Below are 24527 nucleotides of genomic sequence, written 5' to 3'. Positions count from 1 at the left end.
ACAATTTTTTAAGAGTGGTTTTTTTTCCTTCTTTTAATAGCCCTGGATGAAAGTTATTAAACATTTGTGTCATGCTTTGTCTGATAGAATTCTCTCTGTTCTTCTTGAAGCACGCATCTTCTGTCCTCCAGGAAAGTGTCAGCTTCCTGCAAAGATCTGCCTGCCTGTGCGGAGGAAGGGGTGCAACCTTAGGGGACAGGGAACTGAAAGAGCACAAGAGGGACCCTGAGCTGTTGGCTGGCAATTTGGTCACCTTCCTTTGAGACGTTGGCTTGAGACCCCTTCCACTGAAATGGGAACTGAAGTTGGTTGTTGCTTCTAATGTCAGTGGTCTAACCAATGCACTATCATATAGGTGACGGCTCTCCTTTCTTCATCCATCCTCAAAAAATGTGATTCCTGCTTGTTTTTTTCAAGGAACGGCATTCAGTGCTTGCAGGCTGCGGTATCAGGACTCAAGGCATTGCTAGTCTCCATGACTTTAATCAGCCAGTCTGTGCTAATTGATTATTTTTACCAACACCCTGTAAATGCCATGCATTTTTTGAAAAAGTAGATCACGGGATGGAGCAGCCTCACAGGCGGTGAGGCAAGATGTTCGCTCAAGCTAACAGTAGGATTTTTTGTACACTAATGAGAGGAGGAGTCAGTGACAGACGGAAGAAGAACCAAGAGATTGGTTTTCATATTCATTGTCTCTGGGCAAGGACAAAGTGAAGAGAAACCACGAACATCCAGAGGAGATGGGCACCAAACTGCAGTGGGCTTTCCCACCAGCCGAACGCCACGGGTTGCTCTCATTGAGCCAACCCAGCAAGAGCATGCCTTAAACAAGGAGATTGGATGCAAATTGTGCATTAAGACCAGTATACCCAGCCTGCGGGAAACCTGGTTGGACTGGGAAACAGATGCCATTGGGGAACCCTTCATGTTGTACGATGTCAGTAGAAGGTGCACACACATAAACTTGGGAAGATCAGTTTCCGTATCTCCACGCATTCTTGTATCTTTGTTCCAGAGCAGCTCAGGGCTCAGTAGAGAAGTGAGGATCTTTCCTGTTGTTTTGCATGTGGATCATAAAGCTTACATTTTATTAAAAGTTTAGAAATTCCAGATGAAATAGAAGTATGAGCATTTATATCACTTGCTGTCTGATTGTCTCATTTTGCTTTCTGAGAGCCCTGCTATTCCTTGATGCAGGGAAGTCCTGTTTTCTGCTCATTGGTGTCTTCACTGGAGCTACATTTTTATTTGTATGGTTTTAGCAGTGTATTCACAGCTTGTAGTTTGCACCCACAGATAAATACATATGTTATCTTGGTAACAGAGGTACCAGCAGTTACAGGTGGATTGATTCGTCATCATCCAAAGCTTTTATCAACCATGTAAAAAATATCCCTCATACAAATGAGGAAATAGAAATTGATTTTGAATAGTTATTCTTTCCATGCACGGGCTCTTTTGTTATATATTTTGTTAATTCTGGTATGATTTTTCTGCGCTACATCTCTTTTTCTAAACCTTTCCTCTGATTTAGTGCCTGACTTTGTTTAATGCTACTAAATGATTTACTGAAGCTTTACAAGTGATATTTCATCCGCCGGAGAGACTTTGTGAGTTGAGTGCTGTCCCCAAATATGATACAATATTGTGTTAGCATTAATATGGATATTGATGCAAAATCAATGCAAATAGACTCCACATCTAATCCCATACTCCCTCACTCAAGTTCACTGGCAGCAACAGCAAGTTGCTTCTTTGATTTCAGTGCTGGATATGCAGTATTTATGAGGGGTTGCACTTTACATCCTTACTTTGGTTATCATTATGCCAGTGCACATTAAAACAGATTTTAGAACTAAATTTGTTTCAGCATTGTTGTGAGACACCACTTAGACAAACCTGAGTTTGGGCTTTGGCTTATTTAGCTTGTGGCTTCCCCCAGTAAAGACTGCACGAGCTTCTTGAAGGTGCAGAATGTAATTAACATCTTGCAGCTTGTACCTGTACAAGACAACGCAGGGCACGGCTTACAGGGGCGAGTGCCCGCGATGTGCAGGGCAGGATTTGGCCGTTCCACACATACTTCTCTGGATGGCTGCAGAAAAAGTGTCTGGCTCCGGCGCACTATTAGGCTGTAATTAGTGTAGCTAACAACTAATATGAAAGAGCAGGATAGAGGTCACCACAAGACTTCAAAGGTCTTAACAGGTTAAGGTTGGAGGGCAGTCTATCCCCGCGCTTAATCTGTTGCCATATCTTCTGAGATTCGTTGAAATCTTCAGTGACCTCTAACCTTGACGTGTTGCTCTCCCGTAATTTACCCGTCACGTGCTATTTTCTTTATTTCTGTCCATTTAGACGGGCATGGGTCTTTGTGATCGGCGTCTCCCTTTTCCGTTCAGATCTAAGTGTGCCCAGGTAAACAACTTTTTGATGTGGAATAAAGACTGTGGTTTAAACCACTTTAATGCTCTTGCCCTGCTAGCTTCGGACTCATCAGAAATGGTTGTTTTGCTATGCTTCGGCATGTGGTTTGTAGATGACATTTGACACGTAGATTAGGCTCAGGTTTAAAATCTAGCTATTAAAATAAATTGGGCATTGCACAATCGTTTTCAAAAGATGCTAAATATCAGGCTTTTATGAGTTGCTTTCTTAAACCTAACTGTCCAAGGATAATTTTGTTTATATTTTCAGTAAATGTGAAAGCTCTTATGTGTGCAACTCAAGGACAGTTTATATTGTGGAGAAGATTAGTAGATATTCCTCCATGGTGTTTCGGTATGGGAGACTAGTACCCATGAAGGAAACTCTCCCATTCCTGATGGTTTTGGGTTTTTTTTTCCCTCGGACTCGGCGTTGCATCTCTCCCATCAATCCCAATGTGCAGGGGTGGATTTCAATAGCGAAGCGTTGAAATGCATTGCCTCTTTCCCAGGCATCAGGCAGTCGCTTCTCCTTGATGGTGCCCGTCCTAAAGCGATGGGCAGAGCAGAGGGGCGGGTTTTCTTCTCCGTGGATGCTTTGCCTCGGGAGAGCCGTGGCCGTTCCCACAAGGAGAAGGCGAGTGGACCCCTCCGGGTACACTGACAGGGATGCCCTCTGCCTTCCACCCCTCCGCCTCTTGCTGCTCCAGCATCCCGCCCCGTGGTCCCTCCTGGTGTCTCAGCACCACGGATCTGGGGAGGAAAACACTCAAAATTGATTCAGCAAAGCAAAGTAACATGCAGCAAGCCCACACCAAACCGAGCATGGGTTTAATTATCCTTTTAACTGATTAAAACACTTTAAAAGAGAGTAAGAGCGACTGAGAGGGAGTGAGAGCAGCCCAATGCTAGATTTAAAGTTCAACGGGGGGGGGGGGGGGAATCATACAAGGATTTCACAAGCAATGACACTTGGATGGTATTTGGGAAATCTTTTTCTTTCAAGACTATCTTGCGATTAACTATGGGAGTAGCACATCAAAGCTGCACTGACTTCAAAGCTTAGAACCACTTACGGCTTCCAGCTATTACTAAAACCTACCACTTCACCCTGCCAGCAGCTCATCTCAGCTGCCTCTTTAAGTTACACCCATCTACTTCCTGCCTTCTGATTTTGGGGAGGAAAAAAAAAAAAACCACCAAAAAACCCTTGTAAATTAAATATAGCTGTTCACACTGAAGGGATGTCAAAGTCAGGGGAAAAAAGCAAATGGAGGCATTAAGACATTAAAGATTTAGTACGAACTCAGTGGTGATTTACATATGCACAGTCTCATTTGGCTAACTCTAACGAAGCCGTCTGCTTTGCGGAAGTCTCCTGACTGAGCGTTACCCCTGCGTAAAAGCCCCTGAATGAGGTGAGCAAGCTGTTTAGGCCATTAGCTAGGTCCAGGTGCTACCTATAGCTTGGCACAAGCAGAGGTGCTTTGGGACTCCAGGATACCTTCACGTATACAGCACATACCATGGGATCAGTTCCCATCCCTGTTCTGTAGCGGCGATCCGCACCCTCCGATCTGCAAAGATACCCCTTCGTGCCCCTCAAAATGGTGTGTCAGCACTGGGCAATGATCACCGTTTATTGCCGCAGTATTATTGATTCTTTTGCATTAGTGGGAGAGACTGTGGAAGCAAAGTTTGCCTATTTGGTATTTTGGGAGTCCCTGAAACAACTCATTTGTAGCAGTGTAGGGCTGTGCTACACGCTCTGAACTGATGTAAGAAGGCTAAAATGTACTGAAATTGTAATTTATTGCAGTATTAATATTGTTCAACACTTAAAATTGTTACATTGTTATTTTCTGATTGGGAGTTTTATGCCTAGGGTTTTTAAAATGGTACATTAATCTCTGAATAAAATTTGTCTTGCAAATGACATATTAATAGAAAGTTAGGAACAAGTGTGGGTCTTTGAGTGTGTTTTATATAACAGTTTATATGTTCAGTACAGATCAATGACATGCTCTCTAGAGCTAAATGCCATTAATCCATTTACAGCTGCTCATTGCAATGAAGAGAAATTACCATTGAAAGAGCCGATCGTACGTTAAGGAGAATTTCTCTGCTTCCCTGCATAGTCTTATATTTTGAAAACGCCTTTGCGAGAGTTTAAAGCCAATCGGTTTTTTTTTCCCCCTTTATTTTTTCCCTTTGCGAGGAAGGAGTTTGGAAGCAGTGGGGGTGCTGGTGGCTTCTCCCCGCGCAGTCCCCCCCCACCCCCCAACCGGGCCGGGACAACAGAGGTGGCCCCGCACAGTGCCGACCTGCTGGCTGTGGCCACCCCTGCCCCATCGGGGAGGGGAGGGGGGGGTGTCTCATCCTCGCCCCCCCCCCAGCACAAATGATGCGCTTCTGCAGCAAATGTGGGGCAGATCTGCAATACAGGAACGTGGAGGCAGTTAATGGGTTTTTTTGTGTGGACGGTGGTTGCCACTAGGTGTAAATAAATGAATTCTAGCGTAGCGCGGTCAGGTGGAAAAAAAAGAGTACTGTCTTTTAAAGAGTTGACGTATCAAAAAAGCGTGCGGGAACTTACTGTTAAATCTAAAATACGTATGGCTCGTGTATGTTCTGTCTGAAGAACATGCCTCTGCTTTAAATATGTAAAGGGGGAGAGGGGAGCTTCCTGACTAGCTGATGATGCAATCAAAATGTCAGATTGTTTGAAATAAATTGTTATCATGGAGTCAGATATGACTCCACCAATGCATGTATATATTTCACTGCGTGGTAGTTCTTTTTTCTTCTTAAAGAATGCATTTCTCCAAAATAAACTGCAGACTAGGAAGAGCACAGTCATTTGGAGTTCACTGAAAATATAGGAGGACACCGTGTTTCCTGTCCTTATGTTAAACTTGGCATATTGATTTTTTTGCACAGCTTGCGGCATAGAAATGTGATCTACAGCTATGGCAAGGCAGGCTAACCACATGTGAATTTGTTAAGTACTGCTGGATTAGCAGGAATCATCGGACTGTGCAAGTACGGAGACTTGACTTCTGTAACTCTTTATTTATGACTTAATCAATTAAAATAGCAAGTTTTGATTTTATTGGCTGTAAATAAATAAGCACAAATCATCTGCAGAAGCTATTCTTTCACATGCTTGCTTGTTTTCACGACATAAAGGCTCTGTAAGTTAGCCGCAGTATGTACACAGGCAGAGCTGGAGTTGAAGTTAAGGTTCAAATATGTAAAGATTCAACAAATGTAGTTAGCTACTGTTTTTTAGATTAGTGCGGAAAATTCAGGAAGGCACAGTGAGTTCCTTAACTTGCAGGTTTTTTTCTAAATTTGCCGTTACTTTTCTCTGTATATTCTTTGCCTGTTTCATCTTTTGTTCCCTTTATGTTCAAAGTTACCAAGATTACGGAAGCCACCGGTGCTGCAGCCTGCATTTAAATTTAGTTACGGTACGGCCGTGCGGAAAGCGTTCTTCTGATGTGGGGCTGGTTTGCTCCTTTCTCTACGTTATTAAACCTCCTTAAACGCCTCCATTATACCGCTCACCTTGCTTGGCTTCAAAGAGTAGCGCGGCTGCGTAGAGAGGGCGAGCCGCAGCTCTGCCGAGTGGGTTACCCATGGTTTCTTAGAAATGCTAATGCGTTATCCGCCGTGTTTATGAAGTTACTTGTTTGCTGTTGGATTGGAGGGACCGTTCTGCAGCTCTAGAATCAAAACGATAAAATGTCCAAGGCAAAGGCAGCGGCTAAAGATATTTTGGGATTTTAAGTCATTGCCATTCACCTTTTGAAACCTTTTCCACCCCAAACAAAAGAGAAAAAATAATTAAATCAATTTCGGGGGAAAGCAAAGTTGACGCTATTCTTGAAGAACCTCTCGAGTGCAGTCTCACTGAGTCGCTCACGAAAATGATGTGGACGAATGCCTGGCTTATCACTCAGAGTTTATTGGGAACTAATCTGTTCAAAATGTTTGGAATAAGCTAAAACCTGGCTTGCTCATCTAATGAAAAAGGTCAAAACGGAGAAGAAAGCGCCACTGGTTTGTGTTAGGTGACACTGTGCCCTGCTTGTCTAATTTGATTACACAGAGCCACTGAAGCCCCAGGCAAAGCTGATTTTAGCTATAATCAGCTTCTTAACCTTTTGAGAACTAACGTAAACACTACCTACCAGTGGTTAATTATGTTGCTCGGTAACATACACCGAAGTGCAAAGGTAAAAGTGTAGAACTGCAGTAACACATGTTGTGACAAGATCACTCCAGGGGATTACAGCCCTCTGCGTTTTATCTGCGCTCATTGATTTCTGTCTTAAAAATTAAAAATGGTCTATGAGCAGGGAGCATTGGTTTATCAGTTTCAGGCAGCGTAGCCCTGTCATGCCGCTGCCTCATCTGGAATTCCTCTTACATATGGAAGGGGAGACTTAGAGTGGGTTGGACTGCTGTGGTTGCGGATCTGTTATTTTTTAATTAGTTCGGATTAACTTTGTTCTAATTGTTTACTTGTAATAAACCATACATGTTCCCTTCCTCTATAATGAGCATCTTCCAGAAAGTTTTGTAAGCTCTTTGGTAGATGCACCATGTCCATATGAGACAACTGTCTTTAGGTGGGAAAAATGGGATGAATTTTATTTTCAGATTTTGTGTATACATATTAGGCAGGAACCAAAAAGCAGAGGCACAAAAACTGACTCTCTGCAGAACCCATGTATCCTAGTTTCCCGTGTGTTTTAGTTCATACACTCCCTGTAGTTTGCCAGGAAATTTGCATTTCCATGAACTTCAGAACTTTTAGGAGACTTCTAAGCCAGTGGACTTTTGGTGTATTTTAAATTTTCCTGACCCATGCTGATCCGTGATGGTTTTTTAAGGAAGCCTTGATCTACTTATCTTCTTATGTACTTGCTACTCTTATATACTTGTTGCTTGGAGGTAGCAAGTTGCCTCTTTTTGGATTTTCCACTCCAGAAAGTACATTTATTTTACTCTTTCCGTGTCCCACTGTTTTTGACAGCAGTGCCTCTAATCAGCATCATTCTTCTCCGATAGCCTGCACGGAGAAGCACCCGTAATGAATTATCGTTATGAGCAGCAGCATTACCACGGGTGCTGCGGGGCAGCCTTGTGCTGCCCGTGTGCTCCACAGTATCTCAGGGGGCTTCGTGGAGTTGCTGTCAGGACCTTCAATGCCTTCTGCCCACGTGCTTCCCACCAAATTTCGTGGCGGTGTGCTGTGACAGCTGATAGATTAGCAGGGGTGTGGTTATGCCGAGGAAATAGATGAGCCCTTGCTTAATACAGATACTTATATTATTAACTAAGATTAATGAATCCATAATGAGTAGAGTTAGTAAAGTCGTAATACTAAAGAAAACAGTACTTACATAAGAACAACAATAAATAATGACACAACACATGCACACACAAAAATCTCGCTGACACATGACCCGTTGCGGTTCTGTACAAGGTCAGAGTCAGTTTTCTTTTCTCGCAGGCAATAGCTGTAAGGTTTACCGTACACGTATTTGTCCATGGCAAGATTATAGCCTGCTGAGAGGAAATTGGGCAGACTGCTAGCTTTTGAGCATCAGAGCGGTGGCAGACTCAGCTGACTCTGAGCATGGTGGTGAGTGGACCCTCGAGGCCTGGACAGAAACGAGAAATAGCTCGTTAGCTTCTGAACGTGTTAGGGATTCGGTCTTCATCTCAGGCTCCACGGTTGTCTCCAGGAAAGGGGTGTGCATAAAGAAACTGAGGCTGACTGTGACCCCTTCGAGTTTCTTGCAAACCCTTTGGAGTTTCGGCCTCTAGGTAGGTCATCTCAAGTTCTGGTGGCCCTTCACAGCCTGCCAGCTGTCATGCACAGCTGGGTGACTTCTGACTGTGCCCTGCATTTCCTGCATTTCCTACGGGAGACATGCGAAGGAGGTTCTGCAGGCAGAAAGATGACCTCATCTGTTGGTTGCAAATGTTTTCTAAGGTTTCACATACACGGCATCTTGCCTACGTAGCCGCCATGTAACACTTTTTCCAACCTACTCTAACCATCCCCGTCTTCCTGCTTTGATTCATAGAAGAAGGAAAAAAAATAATTTCAAGTATTTGTCGTGTATGTCACCATGGCATCAGTTGCATTTCCTGAACCGACAGAAAGCTTCGTCTCTAGCAAAACTAGACATCATTATTCTGAAGCAACAGGCTATTTTTCTACATCTTTTCCTCCACGAAAGAAGAAGTGGGATTCGATTCTCTCTTCTGGTCCAGCTGTCAGAGCTGGGAGGGAAAGACTGCTGAGGCAGGTCTGCAAAACCCATCGGTGTCCACGTTTAGGACTAGATGTCCTCGTGCCTCCTTATTTCCTCAATGCGTTCCAGTTGCAGGGAGGTTTTGTGCAAAGTTTCTGCCACGTGAGTATCTGCTTTGCTCCAGAATTATTATCTGGGGACTGTTTGGTTTGGGCTAATTGCTTAGGGTAGTACAAGGCAACAAATAGCAATGACGCAACAGAATTAGAGCAATGTCTTTGCCCTCCAGCATGGGCCCCTTGCTCAGTAGTTAACAATTTCTGAAGCACATGGCACAAGCACCAGAGTTTGGCTGTGTCTTAATGAATTAGGTAACTCTATGGTTACTCACAAAGGCAATTAAAGACTTTTTTCTGTTTCTGGATATACTCACTGCTGCACCAGTACTGCTCGTGCCTTGGCACCGGCAGCAGCTGCTCTCCGGTCCCTCTTTGAGGGGCAGCCTTTCTTCCCATCAACCGCCACGAGACATGAAAGCACTGCTGCTCCCGACTGCTGAAAGGTACTGCGTGCCGCACAGTACTGGGATCACAGCAATGGCAGATTTTGATCCAGACCTAGCAGAAGTGGGACCTTGAAGAAGAGGAGTGTGGCTTGTGCGGGGGTGAATTTATCAGAGGCTGCACAGAGCGGATCACAGGAGCTGGAGTCATGCGATAGTTGCTTTTCCCCCCTGGAGAATAAATTGCTACCCTTTGCAGCAGCAGATAGAGGATAAGTCAACAATGATGCATCGCTGCAGAAAAGACAAACCTTTTACTGATATGTCTAAATAAGCCTATAGCTTGCAAAACCAATGGTGAGGCTTCAGCTGGGAGACTATGTATGCTGATGGGCAGCACAGCCCATGAAAGAGGAGAAAGAACTGGAGAACCTCCAAAGGAGAGTAACAAAAGTGATGAGAAGCCTAGAAAATGTGGCCTTTGGAAAAAGGGTGAAAAAACTGAGAAGGCTTAACCTAAAAAAAGAGGACTGAAAGAAAGAACATGGTGGAAATCATCGAGTGTGTGAAAGATTGTTGCAAAGAAGAAAGGAACCGTCTGTTCTCCGTGCGCCTGGTAAATAGTACAAAAAGGGATAAAATTAAATCGCAGCAGGAAAAGTTTGGATTAGACACTAAGGGAAACTTTCTAATGGCGTGGCTGGAGGGTACTGCCTGTGGAGACTGTGGGTTCTCCATCGCTGGAGGAGGTGGTTAAGGACAGGTTAGAAGTTTGCCAGAAATGACGTAGGTGCTGCAGGTCTTGCTGTGGGCCAGGGCCATGGACCTTGGGACATCTCTGTCACACGTGCTTGTCTGTGGTTGTATGAATAGGCAGAGAAAAAGTAAAACCTAAGGGACTGAAAACCCAGGTGACACGATGCTCAGGCTCATAGTTTTTTAAGCTGTTTTCATAATTTTGAAAACACGCTTTCTGTCTTTTTTAAGGACATGATAAACACTGTACAATACAAATAAAAATAGATTTTTTTTTTTAATATTTGCAAAGATAATACATGGATGAAAGTTTGAGTTTTGATTTCTGGCGGGTGTGTTGGGTGACATTATCTACTGTTTTTGGCAGGATACAGAGGACTGACAGTTATTGATAAGAGTGTCCTCCCCACTCTGACATACAATAGCAAAAGAAAGTCGATTAGGAAGTGTTAACCTGGAAGGTTCTGTCCCTTGTCATTGTTTTTGATGTCCGCAACGTCCCCAGTCAGGGAGTAAAACAAATATATCACATTGCGGAGGTGGTCAGTCACACACTGGGAATAACGAGTAAGCCCTTAGTAAGGTGTTTATGAACAATCTGTTTACAAATTCATTGAATACATACATACAGCAAACAGATTGAAATCTGGATTGCTTTGTGAATTTCCTAACCAGAAAAAAAAAAAAAGGATGCACGTAGCTCATGTAATTTATAATAAACAAACAAACCCTTTGTACAGCACAGTAAAACGCGGAAGAGTAAAAAGTGAAGTCTGCCTTTTATTTATGTTAATTCCAGAACATCTTCAGGCAAGTAATTTGCAATAAGTGAAATTAATAAAATAAATTGTGCTGATCAATTTGTTCCTGATCTTACAGCTTGTAAATAATTCTTTGCTGAGAACACTACTACCTTTAACAGCAATTGTGTGGGCTGTGGCCAGCTTCATTTCCACTCTGTTCCCAGGAAAGACAGGAGCAAAGTGCTCTTGCATTTTCTACGTTTTCCAGCAAATGGATTGGAATAATGATATGGCTGGGAAAACAAATGTACAGACCAGATCAAAACAGTACCCCGGGAACCTTTTATTTTATTTTTTTTCCTTCCACGAGGTCAGATCCCCAAACTCCCAGGAGTTTGGACAGTGGGGATGCTTTAGTAAATGTGCAGTGAGAGAACTGCCAGATTGAAGGTTTCTTAAGTGCTACTGTCCAAAATCACCAGCCATGCTTGAAACTAGTAATTCTTGACAGAACATGCGCTCTCAGTATGTGACTTTTAGCTGCAGGGGGCAGAGCATATGCTTTAGTGCCAAAAAGTTGTTTGGGGTTTTTTTTATTGTGTTTGTGTCATAACCTCTTTTATGTTATGTTTTTATGTTTTAAGTTCTTTTCCTATTTCAGTCTTCAAGGCTTGGCATGAAAGCCCAACATAAATAACTGCAAAAAAATCCTGAAAGCCTGCAGATCATTTAAGAATTTCTGAATCTATAATTGATTCTTTGCACTATAGACTGATGCGATACTCAGTACACACAGTGACATTTTAATTCACTTGGGAAGGAGGTCCTTTTCTTTTTTTTTCAAGATTAAATAAGAGGAGGCATTTTGGCCCTACAGGATTTGTGTATGGTTGCTTTTTTATTTCAAAATATGCATCCATCTGTCAGCCACATATGATTTAATGAATCAGTCCAGAAACTTCTGAGCACCCGGAGTTTCCGTCACTGTTGGTAACACTGGGACATGAGGATCCTGAGCACTTCTTTAGGAGGTACCCAGCACCTTGTGGGGTTTGACCATTAATTCCCCGACTGCGCTAAGAGACTCACCCAGGCAGCCCTCTCTGCTCCTTTGCTGAAGCTTCATTGAAATCGTGCGATCACAGAGGTCTTCAGCCCACCTCTCTCTGCTTTTTTGGGGTGTCCTGAGTAATTTGCCTTGGTAGCAGAGTACAAGCTTCGCACGCGACGACTTGAGCAAGGGCAGCAACAGTTTGGGTTGCTTTGATTTTTGTTCTTGCCCAGGGGCAGATGTCAGTCTCTTACATAAGAGTAGATAGTTAAAGGCACTTTAATAAGCCTGAGGTAATGAAAGAGACCAATTTAAGGCGTTTAACGCCCTGATTGGAAGTCTGATTGCATGCAGGCTGGCTTGCTGCAGACCTGTGCACAGTCTCTGCTCTGCTATGGAGCTGCAGAATATTTTAGGGCGAGTCACAGACCTTTTAAGTACTCCTATTTAAACGTCTTTTCACGCTAAGTGCAGTGAGGAGAGGGTTAAAACCCATTTGGCACAGCCAAATGAAAGAGTTGGCATTATAGGGTCTGGTGGGAAGAGGAGTCGGTCCACCAACGATGTCACTAATTTATTAGAAGTGGCACTTGCCATGGCTTGGTAGAGCCATTACTCAAATCCGTGCTTGCAAATTCCAGATACATTACTTTTTCTATATGTTACACTTCATTGTCTCTTGATCTAATTCGATTTCAAGATCATGGGTGATGGTATTAGGTATTGATAGCAGTATCTGTTGTTTGCATATAAAGATGGTAAGGTCATCTCAGGACATCAGCAAGTTGTCACACCGGCAGTGACGAAGTGCTTTCCACCATGTACAGTATTGCAAATACCAAATTCTAACAGCTATTTCCTTCTCATTTATGGTTTTATAGTGAGTTGGTGGTGGTCTGTATTTTATTACAGATGCTTCAGTGAAGTGATCAATTGCTGTCTTGCACTTTTTAATATAAATTTCTTGCCCATCAAGCTGTGTGGAAAAAAAGCTTGAAAATTTTCCAGCTAACATCAGCAAGGCTCAGAAACAAGAACCCTCAAATTATTTTTTTAATCTCTCAATTTTTAAGTCATCCTCGTTGTTACTTTGTGAATTTTCAGAAGCTGGCGGAGGCAGAAACGCATTAGCCAAAGCTGGAGGCAGAGATTGAGCCCAGACTGCTCGGTCAGGGTGCACCGCACAAGCAGGAGTCAGCGTGCAGATCTTCTGCTCGCCCAGGTCTGCCATGGGTGTCCTGAATTTGGATGGGCAACAAGGACAGGGACAGCACTGTGCATGTCCGCATTATGAAATGAGGGCAGTCTGCTTCACTGGATAATACTGGATAATAGACTGTTTCATGCAAATAGTAACTGACTAGCAATTACATTATGCAGCTAGACACTGAAGACAAATCTTACAAAAACCATTCTAAATTTGTCTCTTTGTTGTGATAGACAGGATGAATATGCAAATAAATGAATGGTGTGAATATTTTGTACTCCGTCCCAGGCAATACTTGGAATTAAGAAACCGTGTCAGGGGTTTGGAGCATGGCTCATGAGATGCAGAGCTTTTCACCTGTCTCCAGTGGTCAGCCCGCAGCAGAGCCGGGGGCTCTGGTGTTGTCTGGTGTTGGCGAAATTACATACGAAATAGGAAATTATATATGAAATGAATGTGTTTCAATGGGCAAGTGCCTGACTTCACAGCTCATAGTCTCGGCCGTGAATGGATGTGGAGATAGGCCAGTGGCTATTTAACTGCCCCAGCCTCTGCCCCATCCCTTTGCTGACCACCTCCTCTTTACCAAAGGCTATAGGGGGGGTACGCACGTTCCTGCAAGATGACAACCTTAAACTGCAAAAAAAGTACGTTTGTGCTACCGTGCTGGGTATGTTCATTTCTGCTAATTCTACCTCCGGGGCCGTCGTTCCAGCAGAGGGGCAGGACAAGCAGCAGAGAGCAGCAGCGCTTCAAACCCCTGCAGCTGAATCTGCAGGAAGCTCATGTGCTGGAGCCCTGAAATATGCTCCCCAGCCTGGAGCAGTTTTCAGAGCATGTGTAGACATATTGTCAGGGTACATAAAAAAGCTTGTACTGAGACTGCCTGTTCTGCAAGTGTTTGGAGAACAAGGTATTTCAATTTCTAGGATTATAAATTGATGCTTAGTTGTTTACAGTACAGACGCGGAAGAATACCATTTGCAATGTTACCAATCCCTTTGACAGTCACCATAGAATCATAGAATAGAATCATAGAATCACTGAGGTTGGAAAAGACCTCTAAGATCATCGAGTCCAACCGTCAACCCAACACCACCATGTCCACTAAACCATGTCCCTAAGTGCCTCATCTACTCATCTTTTAAATACCTCCAGGGATGGGGACTCCACCACTTCCCCGGGCAGCCTCTTCCAATGTTTCACCACTCTTTCAGTAAAGACATTTTTCCTCACGTCCAATCTAAACCTCTCCTGGCGCAACTTGAGGCCATTTCCTCTCGTCCTATCACTTGTTACTTGGGAGAAGAGACCGACCCCCACCTCGCTACAACCTCCTTTCAGGTGGTTGTAGAGAGCGATGAGGTCTCCCCTCAGCCTCCTCTTCTCCAGACTAAACAACCCCAGTTCCCTCAGCCGCTCCTCATCAGACTTGTTCTCCAGACCCGTCACCAGCCTCATTGCCCTTCTCTGGACACGCTCCAGCACCTCGACGTCCTTCTTGTAGTGCGGGGCCCAAAACTGAACACAGTATTCGAGGTGCAGCCTCACCAGGGCCGAGTACAGGGGCACGATCACTTCCCTACTCCTGCTGGCCACACCATTTCTGATACAGGCCAGGATGCCATTGGCCTTCTTGGCCGCCTGGGCACACTGCCGGCTCATGTTCAGCCGGCTGTCGACCAGCACCCCCAGGTCCTTTTCCGACAGGCAGCTTTCCAGCCGCTCTTCCCCAAGCCTGTAGCGCTGCATGGGGTTATTGTGGCCCAAGTGCAGGACCCGGCACTTGTCCTTGTTGAACCTCATACAGTTGGCCTGGGCCCATGGATCCAGCCTGTCCAGGTCCCTCTGCAGAGCCTTCCTACCCTCGAGCAGATCAACACTCCCGCCCAACTTGGTGTCGTCTGCAAACTGACTGAGGGTGCACTCGATCCCCTCATCCAGATCATCGATAAAGATATTAAACAAGACCAGCCCCAATACTGAGCCCTGGGGAACACCACTTGTGTCACCACTTTCATTTCTTTTTGTAGTTAGATTCATAAAAGTCCACTGTTCTTGTTTATTGGTCTTTGTGGTGGTGTGGGGTTTTTTTAATCTAAAGATAGTTGAAGACTCAAAGTTGGACAGTCTCTAGTCATGGTCATGGTGATGGTCATAGTCAATGCAGAACTTCTCCATCCTCTAGCTCCTGGTCTGCAGGAGGGGTCTCTGCCTGGCTTGTGAAATTGTCTGCCCTTTGTCCAAAACATTCCTTATTTAGAGGCGGTTTTGCTTCCTGATCACTCCCAAGATCTCAAGGTGCACCAGCAGATAAAAGCGCTGCCTGCTGTTGGTGTTTGACAACAAACGTGGAGCACGTTCCTTCATGTCCCGCAGCAGGAGAAGGGATCCTTCAGTTAGATCACATCATCTAGATACACAGCAGAGTTGAGGCTGTCTCTCCTCTTGCCACGTGCAGCTTCTTGACAGATCTAGCCTGCTTGCTCTGTTTAAACATCTCAGAGTGGGCTATCAATGGTAACAAACATCAAGGCTTAACCAGACTGCAGAGCCCCACCGGGACAGCAGAACCAGAGACATGGGATCGGCACTCAACAGAGTGCATCTGGGTGGGAGAGGTAGGAGCAGGGGTCCGGGTCTGCAGCTCTGGTCCTCACGGCTCTTCTAGAGGGGTGTGGGGTTGTTGGTGGCACAGGGCTTTTGGGCGTTGCATCCCACTGGAAGGCTTCAGTCTGTGGGGTGCACGGAGGTAATATTAACCCAGCTCCAAGCGTGTAGTGACTTTGTGAGAGGATTTTGGTCCTGGAGCTGTACCTCAGTGGTGGATGTTGTGTTAAATGCTGGGCAGGTACCACATCTCTTTTGCTTAATTGCATGGTCCAGGTGTCTCAGCATGCCTCGTCCCTTGGTTATCCCTGCTCTGGGTGATTTTTCCCCGCTGGCCACATGGGCCAGGTTGGTCTGTGGAGCTGGTGAGTTGGACATCAGCAGGAAGAGGCCAAAACCAGCAGAACCATTATAGTGGTCCATTTATGTTGACTTTTTTTTTCCCCCCTAAAGCTGTCTGCCTGCTGCCATCATCTCAGGTGAATCCTAGCTGTAACGTAAAAAGCACAAAGAAAACAAACCTTTTGAATGAGAAAGGTCAGGAGGAAATCCAGTCCAACCAAGGGGATGTATCTTAAGCTGTTATAATATTGAATCATGGAAATGCAAGCCTGCAAGGGGCCTCAGGTGGTGTAACCCTCTGCCAGGCGCCAGAGTGATAAAGCTATAGCTTCGCTGTCAGGTGCTTGTTTATACATAGGTCTATATACAGGCTCTGTCTGTACGAGTGGATGTACGATGGAGACACCTGGCCGGTGCAGCAGGTTCCATATGCCGGTACAATCTTCCGGGGACGGAGGTCGCATGGACGCATCTCTGGTGTCTCCTCAAAGTAGTCCGTTTCATTTATATTTTCCAAGTAGGCATATGTAGAGTTTTCCCTGCCTTTCTGCACCCCAAGGCAAGGAGAGGTCTTGCACTAGCCCAAAGCTTACAAGAGCCAACAACAACCATGTGTCACCCACAGCAAACAACCGTTTGGACAGGCTACACTCAGCCTTCAGGACTGGTGCCTCCTGATGACAAGCCTTCTCATCCTTTGGAGGTACCGCACCATAGCCTTCGGGACCTGGGTGGGAGCTAGGTTGTCTGAAGGTACCCCCTAATTTCTCCATGCTTTGCTTCCCCATCCCTAAAGCAGGGATGCCACTACTCTCCTGTGGTAGTAAATGTGATCCAGGTGGTGGGACATTCAGATTGTATGGCAACAAAGGCATACGCGTACACAAGGCAGAAAGACCCAGAGTGTAGGAGATCTCTTTATTTTAGCTGAGATGTTTACTTTGGAAGGAGGAACCACATTAGGTGGTGCTTTAGCAAAATCTTGGCCAGCTGCTATGAAAACATCAGCTGAAGTTTATTGGATAGTGATAAAAAAGAGAAGAGTGAGATCAAATTCCTGTCGCTGCTGGTAACAGGAACACATGAGATGCGAGGATCCAGAAGGGAAAATGCTGCAAAAATACGTCTGGCCCTGCCCGTGCTGGTGTTGTACATGTGAGGTAGTGGAACTGAAACATCAAAAGTGATTGAAAGTATATTTGAAGATGTGTAACCTGTGGCAGACCTTAGTATTTACAAATGAGAAACTGAATAAGTATTTACTACTATGATCATTTATGGCAAACAAGTAAACCATGTGATACCCTTTGAAACAGTAAAATAGAAAAAAATTTAAAAATCTATAATTTTAATCAAAAGTTTGTTTCAGTCATTGAAATTCTGTTATTGCTGCTTACAAACATTAAAGTCAATCAAAACATCAGTAGCCTGCAAGATCAATATTTTTAATATGTTTGCATTGCAGTGCTGCAGATTTTTGGCTAATGGATCTCGCCCATATTGATTTCCATGGGAAATGTTAGTCTGATACTGAAATAATTAAAAAAAAAAGCCAGGGATTATTGGTTTGGAATTTTGAAGGAGATAGAAGTATAAAAATTGGTTATTGACTGAATTGCTTGGGGTGAATGAACCTTGGGCACTTGCAATAAACTTGTAGCACAGAGTCATTACCGAATACTACCTTAGTCCCTTAAACCTAAAATCAGTCAATAACCTATTATAACAATGCAAATTGTGGTGAAATAACATAGCGGGTCGTTTTCAAAGCAGCAGGATATTCATAAACATCTACGTACATATATGGATGGGTGTATTAAACCACCTCTGGGATGTGTACAACAGCTGATTTTCAAGTTTATTTTAACATACTGAGTTTATGTTGATATTAATGCAAAAGGGTTGATTTGAAGCAATTGTTTAAAATAAATTCAATTACTCTGGCTACTAAAATGAATAAAAATACAGTAAAGTATTATATACAAATGCATAAACAAGTATATTCAATGCTGTTCCAGTTCTGGACAAATTCAGGGTGATTTTTTTTTTCTATTTATTCTGCCTGTGGGTGGGGGAGGAAATACTAAAAGCAGTGACTACCCTGAACGAGGTGTCCAGCTGTCCTGGACTTGCTGCTGTCCCCCCTGGTCTCCACAGTCCTTATTCATCCCCTTATTCCATATGTATTGTAAATTTGCTTACCTAGCATAATTTTTTTTTTAAGAGAGGATTCTCCTTGCACATGGGAATCGTACCTCTCTGTGATACCTGGTGAAATAAATCAGTTCTCTGTTGCAGAATATATTCTGCATTCCCAGCCAGGGACTGGATGAGTTTACCACAGGTAGGGCAAAGCATTGCTGGCTAGAATACTAATTTTTATTCACAGTTAAATGAAACACCTGAGCAAAGAGTTGCCTTTTGGTTCCTGCTTTAAAAACACTCTGAGCCTCTGTTTCGCTCTACGCTGGGGACCAGTAGCTCAAGTTTCTGCTAAAAGCGGGTACTGCAGTATGCAAGCTGTTGAGTGAAATATATTTTCACCTGAGCTGTATAAATATTTAACAAGTATATACTAACACCGCGATGATAACTGAGTGCCTGTGATAGTATGGGAAAGAGAGAGTGTGTTTCTATTTTATTATTGCAAAGTCATTTGTGGACATTTTCCTTTTTTTTTTTTTCCCCCCCTAATTTGTTACTTCGCTCATACCTGACAAGGAACAAAGTGGACTAAGTTGCACTGCTCCGCTTGGGTCAAAATATAAGAAAAAAAACGCCGTATGCCGAGCTCAGCAGAAACCTGGTAGAGGCAGGATCAGTAATTGTTGCCTCACTTTAACTACAGATGTCTGACAACACACAGGTTACTGTATCCCGCCGGAGTCTCGACGGACCGGCACCTTTTGGGAATAACTACTAATGAAGTCTAAAATTTCTCGGTAAACTTGTTAATAGGAGTCTCGTCGTTGGCAAGGTACCTCTGTAGTTACTCTTCAAGTCACGTAGTTTCTGAATAATTAACATCCTCCAAATTGCTCGAGACACTTATTTAGGACAGAGCGATGCGTGCGCTGTTGGTGGCGGTCCAGCAGCAGGCAGAAGTGCCGGGCAGCGACCTGGCCATCCCTGCCGCTGCGTGGGACCCCGCGCTGCCGTATAGGATCAGGCTTGGGCTGATTTTGGAACATCTCCCTTCTCATTTTGCCTTGACTGGAACGGATTTCACTTTTCAGGTCTTCTTCAGAGTTTTCATTGTTTTTTAAGTCGATACCAAAATGACATTTCAAAGCTTTCCTTATTTTCCAGTTCTGCACCCCAGAAGTGCCGACGTGTGTCTCTATTCTGTCATTTTTAAAAGACCCAGTAGAAAGATGAAGAATGTTTCCTAAAAATGAAGAAGTAAGGGAAGAGAAAATATTCATATGTAAAAATCACTCTTCCTCATAGCTTGAAACTTTTTAAAGTTAAAGTAACTAATAAAAAATATTTTACCTTTCTTTCCCATCAGAAGCAGAGACTAAATAAGTGCAGGGGTAGTGAAAAAGGGACATGAGACGTCTACTCCTGGTATTTTAAATTTCATCTTTTCTTAACGAGGGAAAGAAATACGTTTTAAAATAAAGTAAAATTAGTAGTGGGTTCCCCCCCCACTTGTTTTTGCAGATTTTCTAACCCTTTTCAATTCAAAACAGAGACAAACATAAAAGTTTGAGCTTCAGGGCATTTTCTGAAGAGAGCAAACTAAACCAAGGAAGAAATCCAACAATGCTGCATGTTTTTCCAAAACGTGTAAAAAAGACCGATTTTTATAAACTGTTGGAGTTGTATTTGGAAAAAAAAAAAAATTACATGGGGCCATAGGAAAAGTTTAAAGGAGCCAGAACAAAGGAGAATAAAACACTCTTGGTAGTTGCAAGTCACCTTCACGAGTGAAGTAGGAAGGAAAAGAAATATCAGTAAGTAAGGTGAAGGTCTTTGCAGCAGGTTCACGGGTGGGTACGGAAACCAGCGGTGACCTGACATGATGCGACTTGTAGCACGACCTTACAAACACAGAGATGAAGATCTTTTTCCCATAAACCATGCCAGCATGTTTTTTCCCATGCATGCACTGTTTTGCTATCCGCTCCCCCGGGTCCCCTCGGGGTGGTGACACCAGCAGGACGGAGGCAGCCCTGCGAGGTTCTAGAGATGTTTGCCATTGAAAACAGTGTTGTGTGCTGACTCTGGCACGCGCTGCAAGTTCATCGTCCCTTGAGTAGTGAAGCATCTACAGTTATTTTCATAATCTCCCTCTGTGAAGTGAAAGTAATGTTTTTTTGTAACAGGTTTGTTGTTTTTTTTTAATGCTCTGGTTCCAAAGCGCAGTAAATACTGTTTGAGATGATCGCGCTGTGTTTCAGAGCAAGCAGCCCGAATAGCTACCCTGGGAGGGTTTTGCTGGGAAATGTTTGTAACAGAGGCAGGGGCTGAGCATCAGAGCTGGGGGTCTGCAGGACGGGGTTTCACACCCCGGCAGAGCCTCCCGGGATCGGCTGTGTGACGGGCAGCCCCGGGGAACCAGATTTACGGCCGTGTCCCTTGGCTTCTCTGGACCCCTGTATTTTACACCCTTTGCTCAGCTTCCACACAAGATGGTCCAGGAGATGATGTTGCTCAAGTTTCTGTGCCAGGGGATTTTTCTGCGGCTGAGTCAGGGGCATTAGGCACTTTTAACATCGCTTTGGCTTCTTCTTACTCAGAATAAAGAGGCCAGAGTGGGAAACCAGCTCAGCCCGGGAAGGCAGTTGTGAACTGGGTTTAAACAGAAGTAAGTTTCCAGGGGAGGTGATGGGAATAACACAGTCCTGCATCCCGGAGTGGCGGGGTAGCCTGGCCACAGAGCCCTAAGCACAGGTTCCCACACGCTGAGCTGAGGATATAACCCCTAAGTGGAGTAAATTATCAGGGCTTTAGCTGCATAGCTTGCCTTGACTTTAGTGAGCATTGTGGGGCTAAAACTTTAAGCAATGCCATACAGATTTAGGAGATATTCTCTTGGAAATGTTAAAAAAATCACATTTTTTTGCCTTTGTTTTCTGAATTCTGTGATCATATGCAGAACCGGTCGTAATAGAGGAGGTTATTTTGATAACCTCGTGGTTCAGTTACAACGATAATACAGGCTGCGGTGACTTCAGAAACACAAAATAAAAAAACAAGTAGAACTCCTAAAACTTTTTTTTTCCCCCACAGACGAGCAAAGCTCAGTTCTTTTTTCCCAGAGTAGAAGCATGTTCCTCAGCACGGTTTGAAATAAGTATCCTAAATCTGTAATCTGGTTGTATACACTACAGAAAAAATCCTTCTACTCCAGTGTACTGCGTGTACGTCTACATGCACACAAATATTGAACAGGAGCTGGTGTGTCACAGCATCAAAGACCTTTTGCCTCGTGTTTGCAATGTCTGTGTTGTTCATCATGGAGAGGTTGCATGGGTTATTCTTGGAAGGTGACATATATACCTCACCTGGTATAGAAAAATGGTGCTGGGAAAATTGTAGAAGCGTTGGAAAGCTCTGCAGAGACCTGTTTTGTGTCTCCGGTGGCATAGGTAGTCACCTGCATTCGGGTATGTTTACAAACATGCTTTTATGGTGGCAATGCCTACTTCAGGTATTTCTGGCCATTTTTTGTAAGGCTTTGCATTGGGCCAGATGGGCGGCAGGGCAGCGTTTGCAGCCATGGCGTCACGCCCCGCTGCGGTCCCAGCACTGCGGGCAGAGAGGGACTGGGGAAAGCCACCGGCATGTGCTGGCGGCAGGGACAGAGCCTGGCCAAGCCGCAGCCTGGCTGAGCAAAGCACCGCTCCGCAGGGTCGCAAGGAGCTCCTAAAAACCACCGCTGGTGATGACGAAAATGGTTTTTAACTGGAACTCTTACCAGGATCTGAGGACCTTGAAGAAGAAGTCCAAATTCCAGCTTTGACGTGGTGACGGCATCTTGACCATCAACAATGTAGCTTTAGATAATTATTTCTTGTGTCAATAATACGGTTTTGTTTCTGTCAGGATGCAGGAGGTACTGCTTTCTGGTGATGTCACTAGGTAACATCCAAGCATCATTATCACAATTTTGCAGTGTTTGAATCTTATTTGATGACTAGAGAAGTTAGTGAGCTGATTCAGCTTTTTATTTGTAATAACAGTATTTCTCTTATTAACCTTCATTTATTAAAATTGTGATGGAGGTTGGCATGTTCTTAAGTAATGGGATTTGGAAACATAAAATGTTCACCATGGCCCCAGTTCAGGAAAATACTTGAAGCTTGATGCCGTAGGACACTGGGCACCATTGCATCTTACAGAATTTAACACAAATCAGGGATGTATAGCATCCTGCAGGACTGATGCCTCAGTCATATACACTGAATTTAATGCATGCTGAAATCTTGCAGGGAATTCAAGCGAAATTTTCAAATCTGTAAGCTTCAATTATGTTTATACTTTCGTATGTGCAAAATAATTAATTCTGAATATAATTGCTAATTTCCTGCTGTGTGATGCACTGTTACATTTGTAATCAAGTCTTCCAGACAGGTAGCTTATGTGCACCTGAATAAGGTAGTTCTAAAATGGGGAAGCTGTGTCAGCAGCTCCATGACAGCTGGGCAGTCTTATGATCCTACCCAACAGTCAGTGTCCTGCTTTAAGCCAAAAATGTACAGAAAAGTACAAGTATGGTATTTACTCAATAGAGCACAACTTTTTGAACTTTTTAAGTTTTGGGAAGTCGACAGCTCCCTTTAAAAAGGAAATCAGAAATAGTATGCGGCGGTTGTACAGCAGCGTGGCGTTGCAGAAATACCTCCAGAGTCACGGGTGCTGGAACTGCGTCACCATCTCGTACCTCTTTCCTCCCCCTCGCCCCCCCCCCCCCAATTCCTCCTTTCTGTCGTAATGGGGGAGAAATTGATTCCAAATGTGTTTTCCTGACCCCCTACTCCATACATGTTAGCACCTAACCTTAAGCGATGTTTCTACAGTCTCGCCTGTATTTACAGTAATTATATGCATAATGCAGCATATTATTGTCTGGACTTCCTGTTTAATCAGTACAGAGCTTCTTACAAGTGCAGCTGAAAAGGGCAAACAAAATTAAAGCTTTATATACCAAAACAAGTTTGATTTGCTAAGCTCCCAGCATTCCAAAGTACACAGATTTGTTCCACCAAGTTTTGCGATGGCTTGCAGATGGGCAATGATTAATCAGAGAGCTAACTGTGAAGTAGTTTGCAATTAAACTGGAAAGCTCTGAAGCATGCTAATTGAATCAGAAAATTAGAGACACTGAACAGTAATTGGCTATTTCTCATGCAGCAGGTGCCAGGCCACTCATCTGTGGAACAAGGTATTTAAGGCGCATTAGCACTAGTAAAAATACTTCTTGATATGGAACAGTCAGATTTTCTGCTCATTTTCACCATGGATGTCAAAACACACAGCTGTGATGTCTAGTGCCCACAGCTCATGGTGCAAGAGTTCGAGCGGGGTCGTCATGAACCTACATATATGCAATGTCTTAGACCAGGTTGAAGTTTGGGTACCTGAGTAACTTCCAAGTCCTGCGGACGGGCAAATCCCTCCTTTTTTTTTTTTTTTTTTGAAGTAAACATAGCATGATGGTTTTAACGGTGGCAGTCTGGGTCGCGTGGCTGATCACCGTGTGCTAATAACCACTTCCAGGCTGCAGGGAGGTCGGCTCCGCGCCTCGGGGTCCTCCTCCGTAAACCAGGGTGATGCTTGCTCCTCTGCTGCCATGCCCTTTGAGGCCTGCCCGTGGAAAAGTGACGTATGGACGCTAGGTAATACCGGCGTCAATTTTCACTACGCCGTTCTGCTTCTCAGTCTTTGCCGAAAGAAGAGGCTTTTTTCTGTGCGCTGCTTATGAATGTGGAGATTAGTGGAGTGTGGATTACTGAGGTTCTGCGAATTGCATTAATGAGGCACCATCACTTTTGTTTCGTTTTTCTGCAGATTTAAAAAATTGTAAGTTTCTAGTTGAATATTAGTTGAGGGCATCAACAGTATAAATCTAATACTGCTGTGAGCTTAGTAGATGCATAAAGCCAGTTCATATCAAGTCTCAGCATGAGTTTATATCTTCTAATTAGTACCACCATTTTATAGAGAGCACATGCAATGAAAGTTTGTTTGCCGTGCCAACAGGGACCAGAGCACATACAGTAGTTTTGCTATAGTAGAGTGATGGTGCTGTATGAGCACAAACGACTTGTAGCCTGAGCAGTAGGTAACCAGGAAAGAGTGGGATTTAATAAGTGAAATGGTGGAGAGTTTTTACAGAGATATAACCATTTTCAATTTAGGCTGGGTGGGGCGCGTGATTTCTTTCTTCGCAACTAATTAGAGCTTGGTATGCTTATTAGTGAATAAAAAAAAGTATTAAAATACAAATGCACTGCATCATATTACTCTGAGTATCGAGAAGCAGAATATTACAATATTCAAATGCTAATCATATCACTTAGCAGATGACTGCAGAAACTAGTGTATTTGAACTGAGACATAAATTATAAATTGTAAACAGTGCATAGGGGATATGTTATAAC

General features: G+C 43.9%; 1 protein-coding gene across 4 annotated transcripts in view; it reads left to right on the top strand.

Moving 5' to 3' along the window:
* Positions 1-24527, top strand: part of ARB2A (ARB2 cotranscriptional regulator A) — a 276984-nt gene that overhangs the window by 218435 nt on the left and 34022 nt on the right. The window contains exon 11 of one of the 4 annotated variants that reach the window (XM_076361995.1): positions 111-302. The exons of the other annotated variants lie outside the window; for them this stretch is intronic. Coding sequence (XP_076218110.1) covers positions 111-229 — 119 coding nt within the window. The 3' untranslated portion in view covers positions 230-302. Of the gene's footprint in view, positions 1-110; positions 303-24527 lie in introns of those variants that run through there. 4 annotated transcript variants of the gene reach the window in all.

Source organism: Aptenodytes patagonicus, chromosome Z (assembly GCF_965638725.1).
Source record: "Aptenodytes patagonicus chromosome Z, bAptPat1.pri.cur, whole genome shotgun sequence".
NCBI classification, from domain to species: domain Eukaryota; kingdom Metazoa; phylum Chordata; class Aves; order Sphenisciformes; family Spheniscidae; genus Aptenodytes; species Aptenodytes patagonicus.
This window is presented reverse-complemented; position numbering and strand designations above follow the sequence as displayed.